This window comes from Prionailurus viverrinus, chromosome B3 (assembly GCF_022837055.1).
Source record: "Prionailurus viverrinus isolate Anna chromosome B3, UM_Priviv_1.0, whole genome shotgun sequence".
Classification (NCBI taxonomy): Eukaryota; Metazoa; Chordata; class Mammalia; order Carnivora; family Felidae; genus Prionailurus; species Prionailurus viverrinus.
Window position 1 is genome coordinate 113,735,086 of NC_062566.1, and position 19,543 is coordinate 113,754,628.

The 19,543-nt window shown below is 39.6% G+C and overlaps 1 protein-coding gene across 5 annotated transcripts in view; it reads right to left on the reverse strand.

Annotated features, from left to right (window-relative positions):
* Positions 1 to 19,543, reverse strand: part of DPF3 (double PHD fingers 3) — a 258,505-nt gene that overhangs the window by 134,304 nt on the left and 104,658 nt on the right. For all 5 annotated transcript variants that reach the window (XM_047862552.1, XM_047862556.1, XM_047862554.1 and 2 more), the window contains exon 2: positions 12,961 to 13,121. In XM_047862552.1, coding sequence (XP_047718508.1) covers positions 12,961 to 13,121 — 161 coding nt within the window. The remainder of the gene's footprint in view (positions 1 to 12,960; positions 13,122 to 19,543) is intronic.

The following is a 19,543-nucleotide window of genomic DNA, read 5'->3' on the forward strand; positions in this document are numbered from 1 at the left end:
TCATTGAGAGGCACATAAAACGTGTGGAAAATCAGAAAAACAACCACTACATACTTTCTAAATTCATCAGAAAAAAATTTTTCAAGAATAATCACATTATAATGTGAGCTTACATGTTATTGGGTCTAACTCTTACCTGATACAAGAATTGCGTCCCCAATATCCCTGACAAGAGCCTCCACCATGGCCTTTGTTTCAATAATTCTAGTCCTCACCCTTCCATGAAGCAGTCTATGGTGCTATTGAAATTTTGTGTTGTTAGAAATATGCCTACCAATCTCATCCACCACTGATAAGAATGCAAAATAGTTCAACCCTATGGAGGGAAATTTGGCATATCTAGCAAAAGTGCATATGTATTTGCCCTTTGACCCAGCAATTCCACTTCTAGGAATCTGCATCACAGATTAATATGCAAAAATATAAAAATATGTATTCGTTGTAGCATTTTTTTAAATTTTTTTTTCAACGTTTATTTTATTTTTGGGACAGAGAGAGACAGAGCATGAACGGGGGAGGGGCAGAGAGAGAGGGAGACACAGAATCGGAAACAGGCTCCAGGCTCTCAGCCATCAGCCCAGAGCCAGACGCGGGGCTCGAACTCACGGACCGCGAGATCGTGACCTGGCTGAAGTCGGATGCTTAACCGACTGCGCCACCCAGGCGCCCCCGTTGTAGCATTTTTAATACTAGAAAAAGCCTGGAAATAATCCAATGTCCATCATAGGAAACTGATTGAATAAACCATAACATATGCACACAATGGACTATTATGAAGCAATTGACACATAGAGGGAGGGAAGTACACACTATAATGGAGTACACTATTAAGTGAAAAAAACAAGGTGGAGAATAGTGTGTATCATATACTATAATTTATCCAACAAATGGGGATACACCCATATACATATGTACATAAATATATATGTTGTGTGTTCACATATGGTTTTTCTTTTAGTGGAAAGATAAACCAAAGGCTTGGTAGAAACTTACAGAGAGCAAAAACAAAGTATTAGTAACAAGGAGAAGAGGAGAAAGTTGCCTATAGAAACAGGAAAGGGACAGAGACAGAACAAGACATTCTCTGACTATACCATGCTTTATAGATATGACTTTAGAACCATGTGAATATTTCATATGGTTAAATTAAAAAAGCAAACATCTGCTTCTGGCTAGATGGGAGTATCAAGGATCATATTTACTCTTTTACAAGAAACCAAAAGACAGATAAAATATGAAATAAAAGTTCTCAAGACACAGGACATCAAGAAATGGAGGACAGTGATGCCTGAAGCACTGGAAATGAACAAGGTAAGTCTACAGCCATACCACCTTGAACGTGCCCAACTGTCTGGACATGAACAAGATAAGCCCTAGGACTGCCCCAGCTTACTACCTCAAGAGAGCTTCCAGATTGCAGCACAGGGAAGAGAAACATGGGTGGAAACCCACAGACTTTCTGAGACTGAGTGAAAAGAAAGAGATGAGAGTCTGAGGAGACCAAGGTGACTAGAATTCAAGAAACAGAATTGTAAAAGAAGAGCGTTACACAGAAAAAGCGCTTCGGAGGTCCACAGAGACCCCCTTAGAGTATTCAGCTCCGTATTAATCAGTGCTTATGAAGAAACTTTTCAATGTTGAGGAAAGAACCAGCCAGTAGGAACAGATATGAGTGCCTGGTGTGCAAAGGGGCTGGGAACAGTCTGTCCCCACCAGCATGTTAGGAAAGCCTCATGATTCATGGAGTACTGGGTAGAGTACAGAAAAGGGTCTTACCTCTCTGACAGGAAATTATTAGCCCTAGACTAAGCACTGCTCCAGTATCACCTAAAGATCACACACTGTTTCCAAGTAACTTAACCGTCCCAAAATAAAGCTCTAGAATAGTTATAGGAATAAGTAATATATACAGCACCTACAAGGTAAAATTCATGATGTCTGGCATCCAATCCAAAATTACAAGGCATATATAAAGAAGCAGAAATATATGACCTATTATGAGGGGGGCAGGGGAACCAACCAATTAAAACCAACCCAGAATTGAAACTGACATTATAATTAGCAGCAAGAACATTAAGACATTAAGTTATCATTTGTATTCCATATGTTCAAAAGTGAAGCAAAAAAATCGATTCTTCTAAAGATTCAAATTTAACATCTAGAAATGAAAAGTACAATGTGTGAGATAAAAAATACTGAATGGGATTAATGTCAGATTAGATACTGCAGAAGAAAAAATTAGTCCACTTGAAAATGCAACAACAGAAACTACCCCAAATGAAACCCCTGGGAAAAAGAAATTTTTAGAAGAACAGCATAATGAGCTGTGGGAAAACTTCAAGCAACCTAATAATATGTGTACTTGGAGTCCCCAAAGAGGAGAAGGGGAAGAAAAAATATTTGTAGAAATAATGGCCAGAAATTTTCAAAATTTGATGGAAACCACAAACATGCAGATCCAAGAAGCTCAATAAAACTAAGCACAAGAAACATGAATAAAACTGTAACAAAGCACATCATAATCAAAACTGCCCAAAAAGAGTGATATTCTATATAGCCATTTAATACACACATGTGAATATTTAAATGTCAAAATTTTTAATAATTTCATAAAGTCTTTGTAGCCACTCAGAAGGAAAAAAAGTGATAAAGGTAAAATATTAAACGTAGCCAGAGAAGGGAGCCATATTATATAGAGAGGACCAAAGATAAGAGTGATTTCTCATCAGAAACAATGCAAAAACAAAAACAAACAAACAAACAAAAAAAACAGTGGTTCAATATCATTACAGGACTGAAAGGGAAAAAAAACTTGTCGACCTAAATTCTATATTCTGCAAAAATCTCTCTCAAAAAACTAAAGCAAACTAAAGATATTCCAATACATACAGAAGTTGAAAGAATTAATCATCAGCAGACCCACACTACAAGAAATATTAAAGGAAGTCCTTTAGGCAGAAGGAAAGTGATACCAGATCTAAATATGGATATATACTATCAAATGAAAAGCATCAGGAATGGTTTAGTACATGAGTAATTATGTAAGATGTTTTTTTCTTATTCTTGAAAACTCTTTAAAAGATGATTAACTAAGGGTGCCTGTCTGGCTCAGTCAGTTAAGCATCCAACTTCGACTCATGTCATGATCTCACAGTCTGTGAGTTCAAGCACCTCATCAGGCTCTGTGCTGACAGCTCAGAGCCTGAAGCCTGCTTCGGATTCTGTGTCTCCCTCTCTTTCTGCCCCTCCCCTGCCCTCTCTCTCTCTCTCTCTCTCTCTCTCTCTCTCTCAAAAATAAATAAACATTTAAAAAAATTTTGTAAGATGATTAACTAAACAAAGATAATGACAATGTAGTAAAAGGTTTATACCATATGTAAAAATAAAATATATGACACCAATTGCACAAAGGTAAATTGGGGAAAGATGCAAGTATACTTGTATCAGTTTCCTATTGCTGCTATAATGAAGTGCCACAAACTCAGAGGTTTAACACAACATGAATTTGCTGCCTCACAATTCTAGAGGTCAGAAGTCTAAACTCAGTCTCACTTAGCTAAAACCAAGGCTTCAGCAAGGTTTCATTTCTTTTGGAGATTCTGGAGGAGAATCTACTTTTTTGCCTTCTCTGGCTTCTAGAGGCCACCCACATCCTTTGGCTCATTTATGGCTTCTTCCTCAATGGCATCACTTTGACCTCTGTTGTCACACCTCCTGCTCTGACTCTGACCTGCTTCCTTCCCTTTATAAAGACCTTATGATTACATTGAGACCATCCAAATAATAATAATCTCCCCATCTAAAAGTCCTTAACTTAATCACATCACCAAAATTCCTTTTGCCATGTCAGGTAGCATTTCTATGGTTCCAGGTCTGGATGTCTTTGTATGGCATTATTCTGTTTACTGGATACTGTTGTAGAGTTTTTATACTATTCATGAAGTAGTAAAATATCACCTGAAAGCAAACTGTAATTAAAGATGCAGACTACAAACATTAAGCAATCACCAAAATAACAAAACAAAGAGTTATTAAGCCAACAAAGGAAATAAAATGGAATCATAAAAAATTTAACCCCCAAAAGGAAGAAAATGAGGGAAAAGGGAACAAACAGATGGATAAATAGGAAACACATAGCAAAATGATGGGTTTAAACCTAATTATAATAATAATCACATTAAATGTAAATAGTCTAAATACCTCAATTTTAAAAACACACTGTCCGATTGCATTTATTTATTTTTTTTTAATTTTTTTCAACGTTTTTTTATTTATTTTTGGGACAGAGAGAGACAGAGCATGAACGGGGGAGGGGCAGAGAGAGAGGGAGACACAGAATCGGAAACAGGCTCCAGGCTCCGAGCCATCAGCCCAGAGCCCGACGCGGGGCTCAAACTCCCGGACCGCGAGATCGTGACCTGGCTGAAGTCGGACGCTTAACCGACTGCGCCACCCAGGCGCCCCAGTCCGATTGCATTTAAAAAGCAAGACACAACTATATGTGCCTACAAAAAATACCTACTTTTAACATCAAATCCAAATATGTAAAAGTAAAGGAATGGAGAAAGATACACAATGATAACATTAATCAAAAGAAAGCTGGAGTGGTTACATTAATGTCACAGGAAGCAGATTTCATAGTAAAGAATATTAGTAGAGATAAAGTTATTACATAATGATAATGGATCAATTTACCAAGAGGACATAACAATCTTAAATGTGTATGCCCTTAATAACACAGCTTCAAAACATATGAAGCAAGACCTAATAAAATTGTAAAGATAGACAAATTCACAATTATAGTCAGAAATTTCAATTCTCTCTCGATAATTCATAGAAAAAATAAATGGAAAAATTAGTAATGATGAAGATTTGAGCAATACTATCAACCAACTTGACTTAATTGATATTTCTAGAACATTCCAACCACCAACAAGAAAATACACATTCTTTTCCAGGCCAAAGAGAAAATTTATCCAAGATGGGCCATATTCTGAACCATATAAGTCTCAGTAAATTTTAAAGGATTCAAGTCATACAAAGTATTTCTGCCTATATAGAATTAGAAACAAGTAACAGGCATACATTTGGAAAATCCTCCAAATGTTTGGAAATAACACACTCTTAAATAATCCATAGGTAAAAGAAGAACTCAAAAGACAAATTAGAAAATACTTGTATTTGAATGACAATGAAAATACAATACAAACATTGGTGAAATGAGGCTAAAACAGTACTTATATTTGGGGATAAACTACATTAGAAAACACCTATAGGAGAAAAAGAAGAGAAATCTCAAATCAATGACCTCAATTTCTACCTTAAGAAATAATAGAAGAAATAGAAGAGTAAATTAAATCCAAAGTAAGAAAAAGAAAGGAAAAATAAATATCAACACAGAAACCATAAAATAGGGAAAAAAAGGAAAAAATATTATATCACAAGGTATTTCTTTGATATCAATAAAATTTATAAGCCTCCAGGTAGACTGATCAGGTGAAAAAGAAAATTCAAATTGCCAATTAAAAAAATAGAAGAGAATATGTCACAAGATTCTACAGATATTAAAAGGATAATGAACCAATGTTATAAACAACTTTGTGCAACCAATTTTGACCAACTTATCTGAAATGGAAAAATTCCTTGAAGTTACAAACTACCAAGATTCACTCAATATGAAATGAATAACCTGAGTATCTATTAAAGAAATCAAATTTGTAGTTAAAAATGTTCCTACAAAGAAATTGCCAGGCCCAGAGAAATTCACTAGTAAATGTTACAAAACATTTAAGGAAAAAAATACCAATTCTGCATAAACTCTTCCAGAAAACTGAAAAGGAAGGAATACTTCCCAACTCATTATAAGAGGCCAACCTCACCCTGAGACCAAACCAGACACAAACACAAGGAAAGAAAACTATAGACAAATATTGCTCATAAACATGGATGTAAAACCTCTAATAAAACTTTAGCAAAGTGAATCTGATGATATATAAAAAGGATAATATATCATGACAAAGTGGGATTTATCCTCAGAATGCAATGTTAGCTTAACATTCAAATATCAATGTAACTCCTCATGTTAACAAACCACAAAAGAAAAATCACATGATCATCTCAATAGACTCAGAAAAATCAGCTAATAAAATCCAACATCAGTTCCTGATTTAAAATTCTCAAACTAGAAGGAAGTTGCTAATAAAAATCAACTACAAAATGCCCACAGCTAACATCATATTTAAAAATGAAAAAAATGAATGTTTTTTCCTTAAGATCAGGAATATCATAAGGATGTCCACTCTAACCACTTTTTCTTAATATTTCAGTGGCCATTCTACTCAGTGCAACAGATGAGGAAAATAAATAAAAGTCATCCATACTGACAAGAAAAGTTGGGACACCTGGGTGGCTTAGTCAGTTAAGCACCCAACTCTTGGCTGTGGCCCAGGTCATTATCTCACTGTTTGTGAGGTTGAGCCCTGTATTGGGCTCTGCACTAACAGCGTAAAGCCTGCTTAGGAGTCTCTCTCCCTCTCTCTCTGACCCTCTCCCGCTCTCTCTCTCTCTCCCCTTCTCTCTCAAAATAAATAAATAAACTTAAAAAAAAAAAAGGAAAGAAAAGTTTTCTTTTTCACTAACAACAATCAACTGTAGAAAATGCTGAAATGCTGTAGCATCTACAGAAAGCTATTAGAATAAATGAGTAAAACAAAGTTTGAGGATACAGAATGAAGATACATATTTCTGTATTTCTGTAAACTAATGACGAATAATCAGAAACTAAATTTTTAAAAAGTCCATTTACAATAGTATCAAAAATGTTAAGTACTTAGAGATAAATCTGAAAAAAGTATGAAATATCTGTACACAAAAACTAAAAATCATCAATGGGAAAAATTAAAGATAACAAATGGAGAGATATTATATTCAGGGATTGGAAGACTCAGTATTGAGAGTTGTTAATTTTCCACAAAATTGATCCATAGATTCCACATAATCCCAATCAAAATCCCAGCAGAGTTTTTGTAAAACTCGACAGACTATAAAATTCATATGGAAATGCAAAGGACTAAAATAGCCAAAATAACTTAGAAAAAGAAAAACAGATTAGAGGACTAACACTACTTGATTTCAAAATGCACTGCAAAAATACAAGAATCAAGACAGTATGATATTAGTGTGAAAACAGATAAACCCATGAAACAAAATTGAACATCCAGAAATAGAACTACATACATGTGAACATTTAATTTTTGACAAAGGTACAAAAGCAATTCAGTTGAGAAAGGCTAATCTTTTCAACAAATTATGCTGGAACAATTGGATTTCTATCTGCAAAAATATAAACTTTAATCTGTACCTCAAACCATATTTTAAAATTAATTCAAAATGGATCATAGACCTAAGTATAAAACCTATAATTATTAAACTTCTAGGAAAAAAAAATACATTACTTGACATTGGATTAAGCAACAATTTCTTACACAGAACAACAAAATCTCAATTCATTAAATAACAAATTGATAAATTGGACTTAATCAAAATATAAAATGTCTGCTCTTTGAAAGACACTATTAAGATAATGAAATAGGGGCACCAGGGTGGCTCAGTCAGTTAAGTGTCAGACTCTCGATTTCAGCTCAGGTCATGATCTCATGGTTTGTGAGTTCAAGCCCCTCATTGGGCTCTGCACTGACAGCATGGAGCCTGCTTTGTATTGTCTCTCCCTCTCTATCCCTCCCCAACTCTTGCTCTCTGTCACTCTCTCTCAAAATAAATAAACTTAAAAAAAAAAAGATAATGAAAATATAAGACAAAAACTGGGAGAAAATATTTGCAAAGTATATATCAAATAAACATCTTGAATCTAGAATATATAAAGGACTATCAAAATTTAACAATACAAAAACAATTCCCCTAGTCAATCAAAATCATTCATATGAAGAACCAGGAAAATCTCAATTTGAATGAGTAAAAAAGACAATAGATATCAATGCAAATATTAGAATTATCTGACAAGGATTTTGAAGGAGGCATCATAAACATGTTTCAACAAATAATCACAAATACTTGGAAAAATGAAAAAATACAGGGGCGCCTGGGTGGCGCAGTCGGTTAAGCGTCCGACTTCAGCCAGGTCACGATCTCGCGGTCTGGGAGTTCAAGCCCCGCGTCGGGCTCTGGGCTGATGGCTCAGAGCCTGGAGCCTGTTTCCGATTCTGTGTCTCCCTCTCTCTCTGCCCCTCCCCCGTTCATGCTTTGTCTCTCTCTGTCCCAGAAATAAATAAACGTTGAAAAAAAAATTTTTTTTAATTAAAAAAAAATGAAAAAATACAAAGTCTCAGCAAGGCAATGGAAGATATAAAGAAGAACCAAACAGAAATTGTAAAAGTTAAAAACACAATAAAACAACACAACAAATGCAGAGAATAGAAGAAAGAAGTAGTGAACTGGAAGAGAGAAAAATAAAAATAACCCAATCTGAGCAACAGAGAGAAAAAAACAAAAACAAACAAACAGAAAGACCCAGAGCCTGAGGGACTTATGGGCTATAGCAAAAAATCTAAAATTTGTGTTAGCAGAGTCCCAGAAGGATAAGGGAAAGAGAGTGGGGCTGAACATGTATTCAAAAAAATAATAGCTGAAATTTTCCTAAATTTGGCAAAAGATATAAACCTACAGATTCCAGAAGCTGAGTGAATTCCAAAACAGGTAAACCCAAACAAATCCACAGCAAAACATATCAAAATCAGATTTTTGAAAACTAAAGACAAAAAAAAGTCTTGAAAGTAGTGAGACAGAAATGACACCTCACTTACGAATGTTTATTTTTGAGAGAGAGACAGCAAGCAAGGAAGGGGCAGAGAGACAGTAAGACGGAGGATCTGAAGCAGGCTCTGTGCTGACAACAGTAAGCCTGATGTGGGACTCAAACTCATGAATCACAAGATCATGACCTGAACCAAAGTCAGATGCTCAACCAATTGAACCACTCAGGTTCCCCAACACCTCACTTATAAAAGAAAAGAATGACAGCAAATGTCTCCTCACAAACCTCATCACACACCAAAAAGAGATGCAAAACATTTTTCAATTGCTAAAATAAAAGGATTTATCAACCCAGAACTTTATATCCAGCAAAAATATCCTTTAGGAACGAAGGAAAAAATCTAGGCATTCCCAGAAGAAAGAAAACTTATGAGAAGTTATTACCAGTAGACCTACTTTAAAAGAATGGCTAAAGAAATACTTAATCAGAAAGAAATTATAAAAGAAGGCATCTTGGAACATCAAGAGGGAAAAAGGAACAATTAAAGAGTAAAAATATGAGTAAATATAATAGACACTTCAGTTCTCTAAGTTAATAGTTTGATAGTTGAAGCAAAAAAATTTTTTTTATTTCAGGTTTTTTTTTTTAATTCTAGTTAGTTAACCTGTAGTATAATATTCATTTCAGGAGTGAAGCAAAAATTATAATACTGTCTGAGATGGTTTTCCAATGTGTGCAGAGGAAATGTTTAAGACATTGTGTTATACATGGCGGAGGGTAAAGGTATTGAAATAATGAGAGGGGCTGGTGAGTATGATTATAAGGGGATAGTATGAGGGAGATCTTTGTGGTGATGGAATAGTTTTATATCTTGATTATAGTGCTGGTTCCACAAATCTATATGTGATAAAATGGCATAGAACTACACACACACATTTTACCAATGTCAACTTTCTGGTTTCCAGATTGTGCTCTGATTACATAAGATGTATCCACTGGGAGAAATTGGGTGGAGGATTTGGGGGATTCCTCTGTACTATGTGTGCAACTTCCTGTGGATCTGTAATTATTTCAAAATAAAAACTAATTTTAAAAATACAAACAAATTATATGAAATTTGAAAAAAATAATACCTAATAAGTGAAAGCAAAATGAAACAAATCCAACTGTGTATTCAGTTAGTGGCACAACCACTCAGAGGAAGTATTTCAAGTGACCTTAAAGCACAGTAATTTCACTCTACATCCTTAATAGACAATGCCCTAAGGACAAAAAGAATTGCAAAAAAATAAAAGAAGAAGAAGAAAAACCTTAAATATGTTCAGTAATTGTATCTTTGGAAGTCTAATTTTATTTGATACTCATATGTATGTGGGGGGCAGGGGGAAGCAAATAAATAATTATGTCAGCATCATTAAGAGCCAGGATTTTTTTAGAGTTGGAGAAAGGAGAGACAATTAAGACAGTTCAGAAAAACTGTGTAAAATTGAATTGAATGGGAAATAGAAGTTCATAATGTATTTTCTCTTAAAAAAAAAAAGAAATCATATTTCTTAGATCCACTCACTGAAAAGTTCTAGAAACAACAATCAACCCAGGAACAATAAGTACCATCAGATTTTGGTCTTCAAATAACATTTCCTACAAAAAGGCAACAGGATTTCTTATAGAAATAGCTAATTCCAGGTCTGGGCAGGAAATGTACAAATAAGCCTAAAACATTTGTCTTAATATTAGGATACCAAGGAAGCCATCACAAACTACTGGGGTTCTTTCAGAACACCAGCACTGGCCCAAACCCCTATGGGCCAAAAATGGGACAATTTAAGCATCAATAAGAATAATAGCTCCAATGGGTTAAAATGTATCCATGGTGTTTAAATCTGTGAAATCATGATGGCACTCAACAAAATAGTAACTTTATTAATCACTTTTGGTAAATACTAGGGAACCTACTCTTTATTTTGAAAACTGGTGAACACATTATTTACAATAGTCAAATTACGGAAGCAGCCCAAGGGTCCATCAGTAGGTGAATGAGTACAGATGTTGTGGTATATATACACAATGGAATATTATTCGGCCATAAAAAAGAATGAAATCTTCCCATTTGCAACAACATGGATAGAGCTGGAGAGTATAACGCCAAGCAAAATAAGTTAGTCAGAGAAAGACAAATATCATATGATCTCACCCATGTGAAATTTAAGAAACAAAGCAAACAAACAAAGAAAAAGAGAGAAAGAGAGAGAGAAACCAAAAAACAGAGTCTCAACTATAGAGCACAAACTGATGGTTAGCAAAGGGGAGGTTGGGTGGAAGGGAGAGGGGTGAAACAAGGGATGGAGATTAGAGTATACTTATACTGATGAAAAATAAAATAAAATAAACTGATAAATAAAGGGGCAAAATTATTTATCCTGCCTGTCATATGTGAACTATACCTCACAATAACCAAAATTTTAATGAGGAGATATTTCACTTTATAGAGGTTACAGAGCTAATAAATGAAGAATTAGTGACAGCCTTGAATTAAATGTCACGTTTTTTGCAGCCCTTAACAGAATAAAGGATCTAGGCAACTACCATCAAGGGCTGTTAACATCAATAAAAGAGAGGTAACTTGGGGTGCCTGGGTGACTCAGTTGCTCAGGCATCGGACTTCAGCTCAGGTCATGATCTCACAGTTCGTGAGTTCAAGCCCTGCGTCAGGCTCTGTGCTGACAGCTCAGAGCCTGGAGCCTGCTTCGGATTCTGTATCTCCCTTTCTCTCTGCCCCTTCCCTGATCGATCTCTCTCTCTCTCTCTCTCTCTCTCTCTCTCTCTCTCTCTCAAAAAGAAATAAACATTTAAAAAAAAATTTTTAATAGAAGAGAGATAACCAGATACCATGAGCCTCCTGATGGAAATAACACACCACCACTTAGGAGTTGTTCTTGCCCCAAAAAGCTGAACCTGAATCTGCTCAGGTCTCTAGTCTTAACAACCAATTCCCAAGAATAACACCATGGGGATGCAATCAGAAAATCTGGACTCTGGAAACCCTACAGCGCAAACAACTCAGTTTCTTCCATAAACAACATCCAAGGGGGAGAGAAAGAGAGACAGACAGACAAACACACGCCAAGACCTACAGATTTAAAGAGACTTAAGAAATACCTCAGCCAATTGCAACATAGGATTCCTCTTTGGATTCTGATTTCAACTACCAGGGGGAAATAAATGTTGAACCAATATGTGATTCTGTTAAGGTCTAATTGCTACCTTGAAGCTTTGATAGCCATCGTGGGCATGTCTGCTTATGTCCTTACCATTTAGAGATACATACTGAAAAATTTACAGATGAAATAACATGTTGCCTTGGATTTGCTTCCAAATAACCTAGGGTCAAGGAGGAAAGTGGGAGGTGAGTATAAATGAAACAAGACTGGCCATGAGTTGATCATTGTTGACACTGGGTGATAAATACATGGACATTCATTTTACTATTCTCTCCACTTTTGTACGGGTTTGAAATTTTTCATCATAAAAACTTTCTAAAATAGACCCATAGAGAGCCAGAAAACTGCATTCCATTGGTTGCGTCCCTAATCTCCACCTATTGGTCTTTACGGTGTTCTCTGGAGCCTAGAAGACTAGTGTCATGATAATAATAGTAGGAATATCAACGATAATAGCCAGCATTTTGGGAGCACATAGTTACTAGGTGCTGACTCATACATTTTTTCTGAATATTTCCATGCAATCCTGACAAAATTCTAAAGTGAAAACTATTATTACTCCCATTTCGCAGGTGAGGAACCTGAGGGAGAGATCTTGGTTTGATGATAAAGCCAAGCCTCCAACCCAGATCTGACTATAGATTTCCAGCTAATAACCACTGAACTACAGAAAGGGCAAAGGATGAGGTGGATGCCATGCCCTCAACCTTCCCTTTTGGGGGCTAAATCCTGAGTTCTTTCACTCTGTCCCCCTCCCCTCCCCACCCCTGCCAACAAGGCTCCATTGCCCCTCCCCTCCATCATCCTTGGGACATGTGCCGAGAGCTATAAATCAGTGGAGTTTCATGAGAGTTTCCCAGCCTGCTGTACAGCTTGCCTTTCCCCAGCATCACTGAGGAGATTCCCAATGGCTGGTCCTCCCTCCCTCCAGACTGGAAGCCAGAACATGTCCAGGGTGGCGTGGCTTACCTGGGCCACGGTGCCTCTTCTCCATCCAGATGTAGCAGTTGTTCTGGGCCACACCGGTCTGCGAGTCCAGGAAAGGGAGACGCACGCTGCGCTCTGCGCACAGCCTCGAGTTATAGCTTCGGCAGTGCTCGATGGCCTCCTTGTAGAACTGGTCCCCGAGTCTATCAGCAGGGGAGAGAGACAGAGGAGGAATGAGGCCAGGGAAAACAGAAACACACCCAGAGGATAAGTGATGGTACCCACCTACCTCCCTGGGAAGATTTTGCGTATCTGGAGACCAAGGCAATGAATGAGTACCAAGGGAGGGGAGGAATCCAACTTGGTGTCAGGTCTCAACCAGGTTCTATTTCCCATGCCAAAATCACCAGGGAATTTAGAATCCCCTGTAACCAAGAGCCTAGGGCCCCTAGATAAACCACTAGTAAAAGTAACAAGTTCCCACTCCAGGAAGCATGAGGTCCCACCTCTAGAGGTGGTTCTAGAACAATCTTCTACATGAGATCTACCAGGACCTCAGGCTTCTAGAGCCCCCTTATTAAGATCCTACATTAACCACACTTTGTTCTCAGTAATTGCCAGCAAAGGCACTCTAGAGTGAACCCAAACCCCAAAGCATGGATGCACAGATTTCCATTGCAATCAGAGAGAAACACCCCACATAAACACAGACTAGCAGGACAGAGGAAATATCCCATAAAAGTAAAGCTATCATGGGGAAAGGAGGCGAAAAGGGGCACGAACCAGTCTTTTAAAACCACACACTTAAAAAATAACTTCTGGGGCGCCTGGGTGGTTCAGTCGGATAGACGTCCGACTTCAGCTCAGGTCATGATCTCATGTTCCGTAAGTTCGAGCCCCGCAACAGGCTCTGTGCTGACAGCTTGGAGCCTGAAGCCTCCTTCAGATTCTGTGTCTCCCTCTCTCTCTTCCCCTCCCATGCTCACTCTCTGTCTCTCTCATTCTTAAAAATAAATAAACATAAAAAAATTTTTTTTAATAAATAATAAAGAAAATAAAAAATAAAGAAAATAAAAATAGAAAAATAAAGAAAAAATAACTTCCTAACTGAAAGTAAAGGAAGGATGTATAATAGTTGCATTTTGAAGTCAAGATAATTCAATCCCTGAAATCTAAAACACAAAGAGAAAGACCTTTCTGGTTTGTTGGAGTGGTGATCTAAGCCCAGCAAATTTTATGTTACTGAATCTTTAGTATCCTTGGACACGTGGTGATGCTGCTAATTTTAAGATAATACCCTTTTCAAAGACCAAAAATATAACATTGGTAAAACTGATCAAATATTAAAAAAAAAAAAAAATCAGTGAGATCAAATACCTACCAAATCAAAGACAGGCACATGTGGGAGGTTAATAAATGGCTCAAGGAAATACAAATGTAATAACATAACCTTGCCAGGTAGACTTGTACTTCTTTGTGGGGAGGGGAGGGAAAGGCAGGAAGGGGGGAGCCTGAGGGATTACAGGGCCAGAAGGGAGAACCAGGTAGCTCATTTTGAAGAAACATTATGAATGTCCCTTTGTTTTGGTTCTACATAGACTTGAAGAGGCCAAAATCGGGGTGAGAAAGTCTCTAAGTTGAGAATAGTATATTTCTTAACAAAAATATTTAGAGAACTAAAGAAAGCAAAATTTTAGAGGGATTTTTCTATAGTGCTTTTTAAAAAAGTCAGTGGGTCAGGGTCCACCAAGAGTTTAAAGCAAATTTCTTATTCTGGGAAGATACAACCATTGAAGCTTCTGAGGCATCTCTTGGAAATTACTTATTGACATAACTCCTTAAAAAAAAGTCCCCTTGCTCCTTTTCCCCTTCTGAACATCTTCAGTTTCACAAGGAAGGCATAATGTGCTCAGAAAGTATCCTAGCAGTTGCAAAACCAAACTGTAATCAAATTATAATAGCCACACAGCTGGAAATGAATTGGGGGGGGTGGAAGCCCATTAAAATGCTATAAAACAGAACTTGAGCTGATGTAATCAAAGATGGTAACAAGGATCATGAGATTGATCAAAAATAAAGAACCATTTCCTACAAAGCGTTCACATCTGTGTCCCACCAGCTTAAATGCCTCCACTGCTAAGGCGACATAGTCCAGTGTGCCAGAACTTTCACAGGCAGCTCAGCCCAGGTAAGATGACACACAGCCTGTCCAGAGTGTCCTAGATGCTCCAGCTTCTTCATGAAACAGCAACCAACCAACCAGTTGATGAGCAACAGCAATCAGTTGATGAGAACTGACAAGAACACATAACAGAGAGGTGTCCGATGTGAGAAACAGTCATCTGGTTTCCCACGATCTTTTGACAGATGGCCAAAATAGATGTTAACTATTCCAACTCCAAAAATTCTGCTGTAGGAGAAGCCATAAGAAAAAAGAAGATGGCACACTACAACTCATCAGCTGGCGACAGGAAGGTTTCCGTTTTCAAAACAAACTCTGGAAGCCAATAGAAAAGGAAACTACAGAGGGATCTCAAATTAGACTTTTCCCGATATGCTCATTACTGGCTTCCAACAACTCCAATCCCAAAGAGAGGAACAAGAAAATGAAGTTGCTGGAAGGGAAAGTGAGTTTGGCCAAGTCCGTGCCCCACACCAAATGGAACGAGAAAGTCAAACAAAGTGGTGCGCTGGGTGAAAATTAATTTCATCTTAAATATTTTCCACTTTCCGTAACATGCAATGCTATTAGTAACAGGCATGCTGGGGGGGGGGGGGGGGGGGGGAATGTGTATTTTTAAACGTAATCTTGGTGTGAACGATACCTCTCTTATGTAAACAGAAAAAAAAACCTTCTTCGGACTGGAACAACTGTATTACAGGCTGGACCTGCAAAAATGTGACATCTAACACCCTCTCTGCCACTGTCTCCAGGGAACTCACTTTTAAACAGTCCAGGCATTGGCAGAGATTTGGAAACAAAAGTTTAAAGCCTTTTTCAAGATGTGGGAGGAGAAAAGAGACTTCAACCTTTTTGATAAATTCAAGCAGCGCCTCTCCAAAAGTTAATTAGCCAAAATCTTCACAGGGCTCGTTCTGCTCTCTAGAAGAAAATCGATGGCCAGGTCTCCCTAACCCGTGGAAAGCAATTTAAACAGGAGAGAGGACAAATGTCCTTTTCAATATGGGATTTCTTTAAAAAAAAAAAATCCCTCGATGATAGGATCCCAGGGGTGACATTTGCATTCAAGTTGTGAGGGGCAGAGGGAGCAGGGAAAGGCTGGCAGGGAATGACTCATTTTGTGGAGCGTGCCCCAGGCTGGGTCAGGCACAGCCCAGCCTCAGCCATCACCTGTCTGCATCAAACCAAGGGGGCCGGATTGCCACGGGATGATAGATGTCTTGGGCTGGAAGAAGCTGGCACAAGGCAGAATAGAATGATGTTCTCATCAACAGCCTACTTCGGGCTACCCAAGGCTGCAATCAGAAGCAGGAAAGGCAAGAGGAACAAATTGCTAGGCTCTCCGCCAGAGCAGGAGCCCCCCATGGCCTATGGCTTGAGGGAGTGCTGACTGCCCAGTTCCGGGGGCCGCTGGGAGGGGGGAGATCCCTTAGCGATCACATCTGGAGTGAGGGAGCTTCAGCCCTCAGAGCTTTCCAGTGACCCTCCTTGAGCATATCTGTGGAAAACTGGATTCCAGGGAACCAATCAGGATTCAGAGGGGTCAAAATAAGACTTCTCCAAAATAACTGTCAACCAGGCTCCAAATGTGATTTTCAGAGCCCATCACAGACCCTCTGCTCCTTTTCTCCCTCATGCCTCCACCTTTGTCTTTCTCTCTCTCTCAAGACCGTGCCCATTCTCTTAGATTCCGTGTCCACTGCCCTGAGCTGACTCCTAAGTCCAACCGTCCAACGCAGATACCTGGGGCCCCTCCCTCTTCACTGTCCCTCTGCTCCTGTGTTCTGACCCAAGAACAGGTGTCCTGTCATACCCCAAACACGTGTCCAAAAGCACATTCCTCATCTCCTACCAGAAGCCTGCTCCCTCCCCAGAGTCGCCATTCTTCTGGGTTGGGAGGGTGTGTGGGGAGACGACAGTGAGAGAACACTGCTCTTCCCTCCCTAGCAAGGTGTCCTTGGTCTTCCCCTTTCCTTCATCCCATCTGGCACTGGGTTCTTGCATTTCTCAGGGTGTCACCCTCTTTCCATCCCTGATGCCGTCCACCAGTCCCCTTTGACAGTAAAAACAGGACCTTGGCCCATCATTGCTATTTGTGCACATAAACAGAGATAAGCAGAGACAACAAGAAGCCCTAGCCTGTGGCAGGATTTCTGGCCCCTCCTTCCCCCCATCGGCCCCTCCTGTTCTCTGTGGGCACCTGGATTTCCTGCTGTCTCACCCAGCTGCCCACACTGCCACCACCACCCACAAATACACATTAAGACGCATCTACACCGATATGCTAACTTCCTCCCGTTTGCATTTAAATATATTTAACTCTAACTGCACCGCAGAAAGCCGGTTCCCATTTACATAGCATTTTATAACTAGCAAGCAGGGGGCAATATTTGGCAAGGTGGAGGAACCTTTTCATTTTCCTCAGAGTTACACTCTTCCTAAAGCTGCCCTTCAAAGAAAGCCAGGGTTAGGGTTTACTGCGGACTGAACTGTTTCCCCTGAAATCCATGTGTTGAAGCCCTAACACCCACCCCCCCTCCACACACACACACACACACACACACACACACACACACACACATACACAATGTTCTAGTATCTGGATACAGGGCCTTGGGGAGGTAATTAGGTCATGAGGACAGCGTCCTCATGATAGGATTAGTGCCCCTATATAAGAAGGGACAGGAGAAAGACCTCTCTCTTCCTCTTTCTCTCTCTGCCATGTGAGCACACAGCAAGAATACACCCTTATCTCAGACTTCCCGGCCTCCAGAACTGTGGAAAATAAGTATCTGTTGTTTAAGCCACTCAGTCTATGGCATCCTGCTCTAGCAGCCCAAGCTAAGGCAGTGTTTCTGATATTTAAAAGAGGAAAGGCCTGGAACCCCTGGGTGGCTCAGTCAGTTAAGCGTCCGACTTCGGCTCAGGTCATTGATCCCGCGGTTCATGAGTTTGAGCCCCAGGTCAGGTTCTGTGCAGACAGCTCAGAACCTGGAGCCTGCTTCAGATTCTGTGTCGCCCTCTCTCTCTGCCCCTCCCCCACTTGCGCTCTGTCTCTGTCTCTCAAAAATGAATAGACGTTAAAAAAAAAAAAACCAACTAATAAAATAAAATAGGAAAGGCCTGCAGAGAATGGTGAGAGCAACATTCCAGTCCTCTTCTTCCCTCATTCTGCCCTCTCCCAACAAAGATGGCAATAATAATACCATTCATAACGTTAGTTTCAATTCCATTCAATGTTTAATATTTGTCTTCTTTACAAGACTGTGAACTCTCTGAGGGCAGAGACCATCTGCGGGGCCGCTGCACGTAGCCACCTGCCCAGGGGCACCATTCATGTAAACTTCAATGTGAACGGCACCCCCTGGGGCAGTGTAACCCGGTAACCCTGCAAGCCCACTGTTTTCCTGACTTATCCCCAGTGTCCAGCACAGAGCCCAGCACACAGATGAATTGCTTTCAACAACAACTCATATACCTATGGTAGATGTTTATATTAGGACAGTCTTCAGAGTTTGTTGCACGCATACGTTGGTGATTTCGATTGCATGGCTGTCTACTCACAACTTCCAAAAAATGTTGAGAGAATGTCTGCAACCACTCCCATTGAGTCATTGTCCCTGGGCTCCTGGGTCATTGCAGCAGCCCCCGACTATAGTTACTGCAGCTCTTCTCCCACCCATCCTGACAAAAAGGAATATCCCTGGAGCTCAGTTTTTTGTCTTTCATTCCTCAGGATGGAAGCCAAGATGGCTCCCACTGGTGCCCAAACTCCTCTGGAGGACGACAGGGCCCTTGGAGAGCCGAGGGATTGGGGTGCAACAGAAAGAACAGAGACTTGGAATCAGGCAGATCTGAATCCAGCTCCATGGCTGACTGGCTACAACCTCAGACCAAGTCAGTTACCCTCCCCAAGCCTCAGCTCTACTTAACCACAACGCCAACCTCAGGTCTGTGAGAGAACTAAATGACAGAAAACGTCTGACGCATGGAGGGAAATGCCTTTCGTCAATGGTGGTTCCCTTCTCCTTCCCCCAAAGAGCAGCATCTTCTGCCCCTGTGTGACACACCATCTTCTTCAGCTGGCTGATGCCCTCCACACGACATACGCACGCCACACTCACTGCTGCAGTGTCTTTGAGGCTGGCAAGTGCCAACCCAAGCCTCTGTCCCAAAACCTCAGGCAACCAGGAGAGCTGAGTAGCCATTGCATGATGACCCCAGCAGTCCAAAGCCTACCCCAAGAACAGAAACAGCGCCTGGCTCATTTGCTGCTCTATCCCCAAGCCCAACACAGAGCTTGCCATGTTGGGTTGAATGATGAATGAATGAATGAATGAATCCTCATCTGACCTTCCTGTATATATGAATCAGACAGCTCTACCCCTGGACCCCAACAAAATACTTTACTCAGGTCTTTCCTCCCACCTATAATTCTTGTCT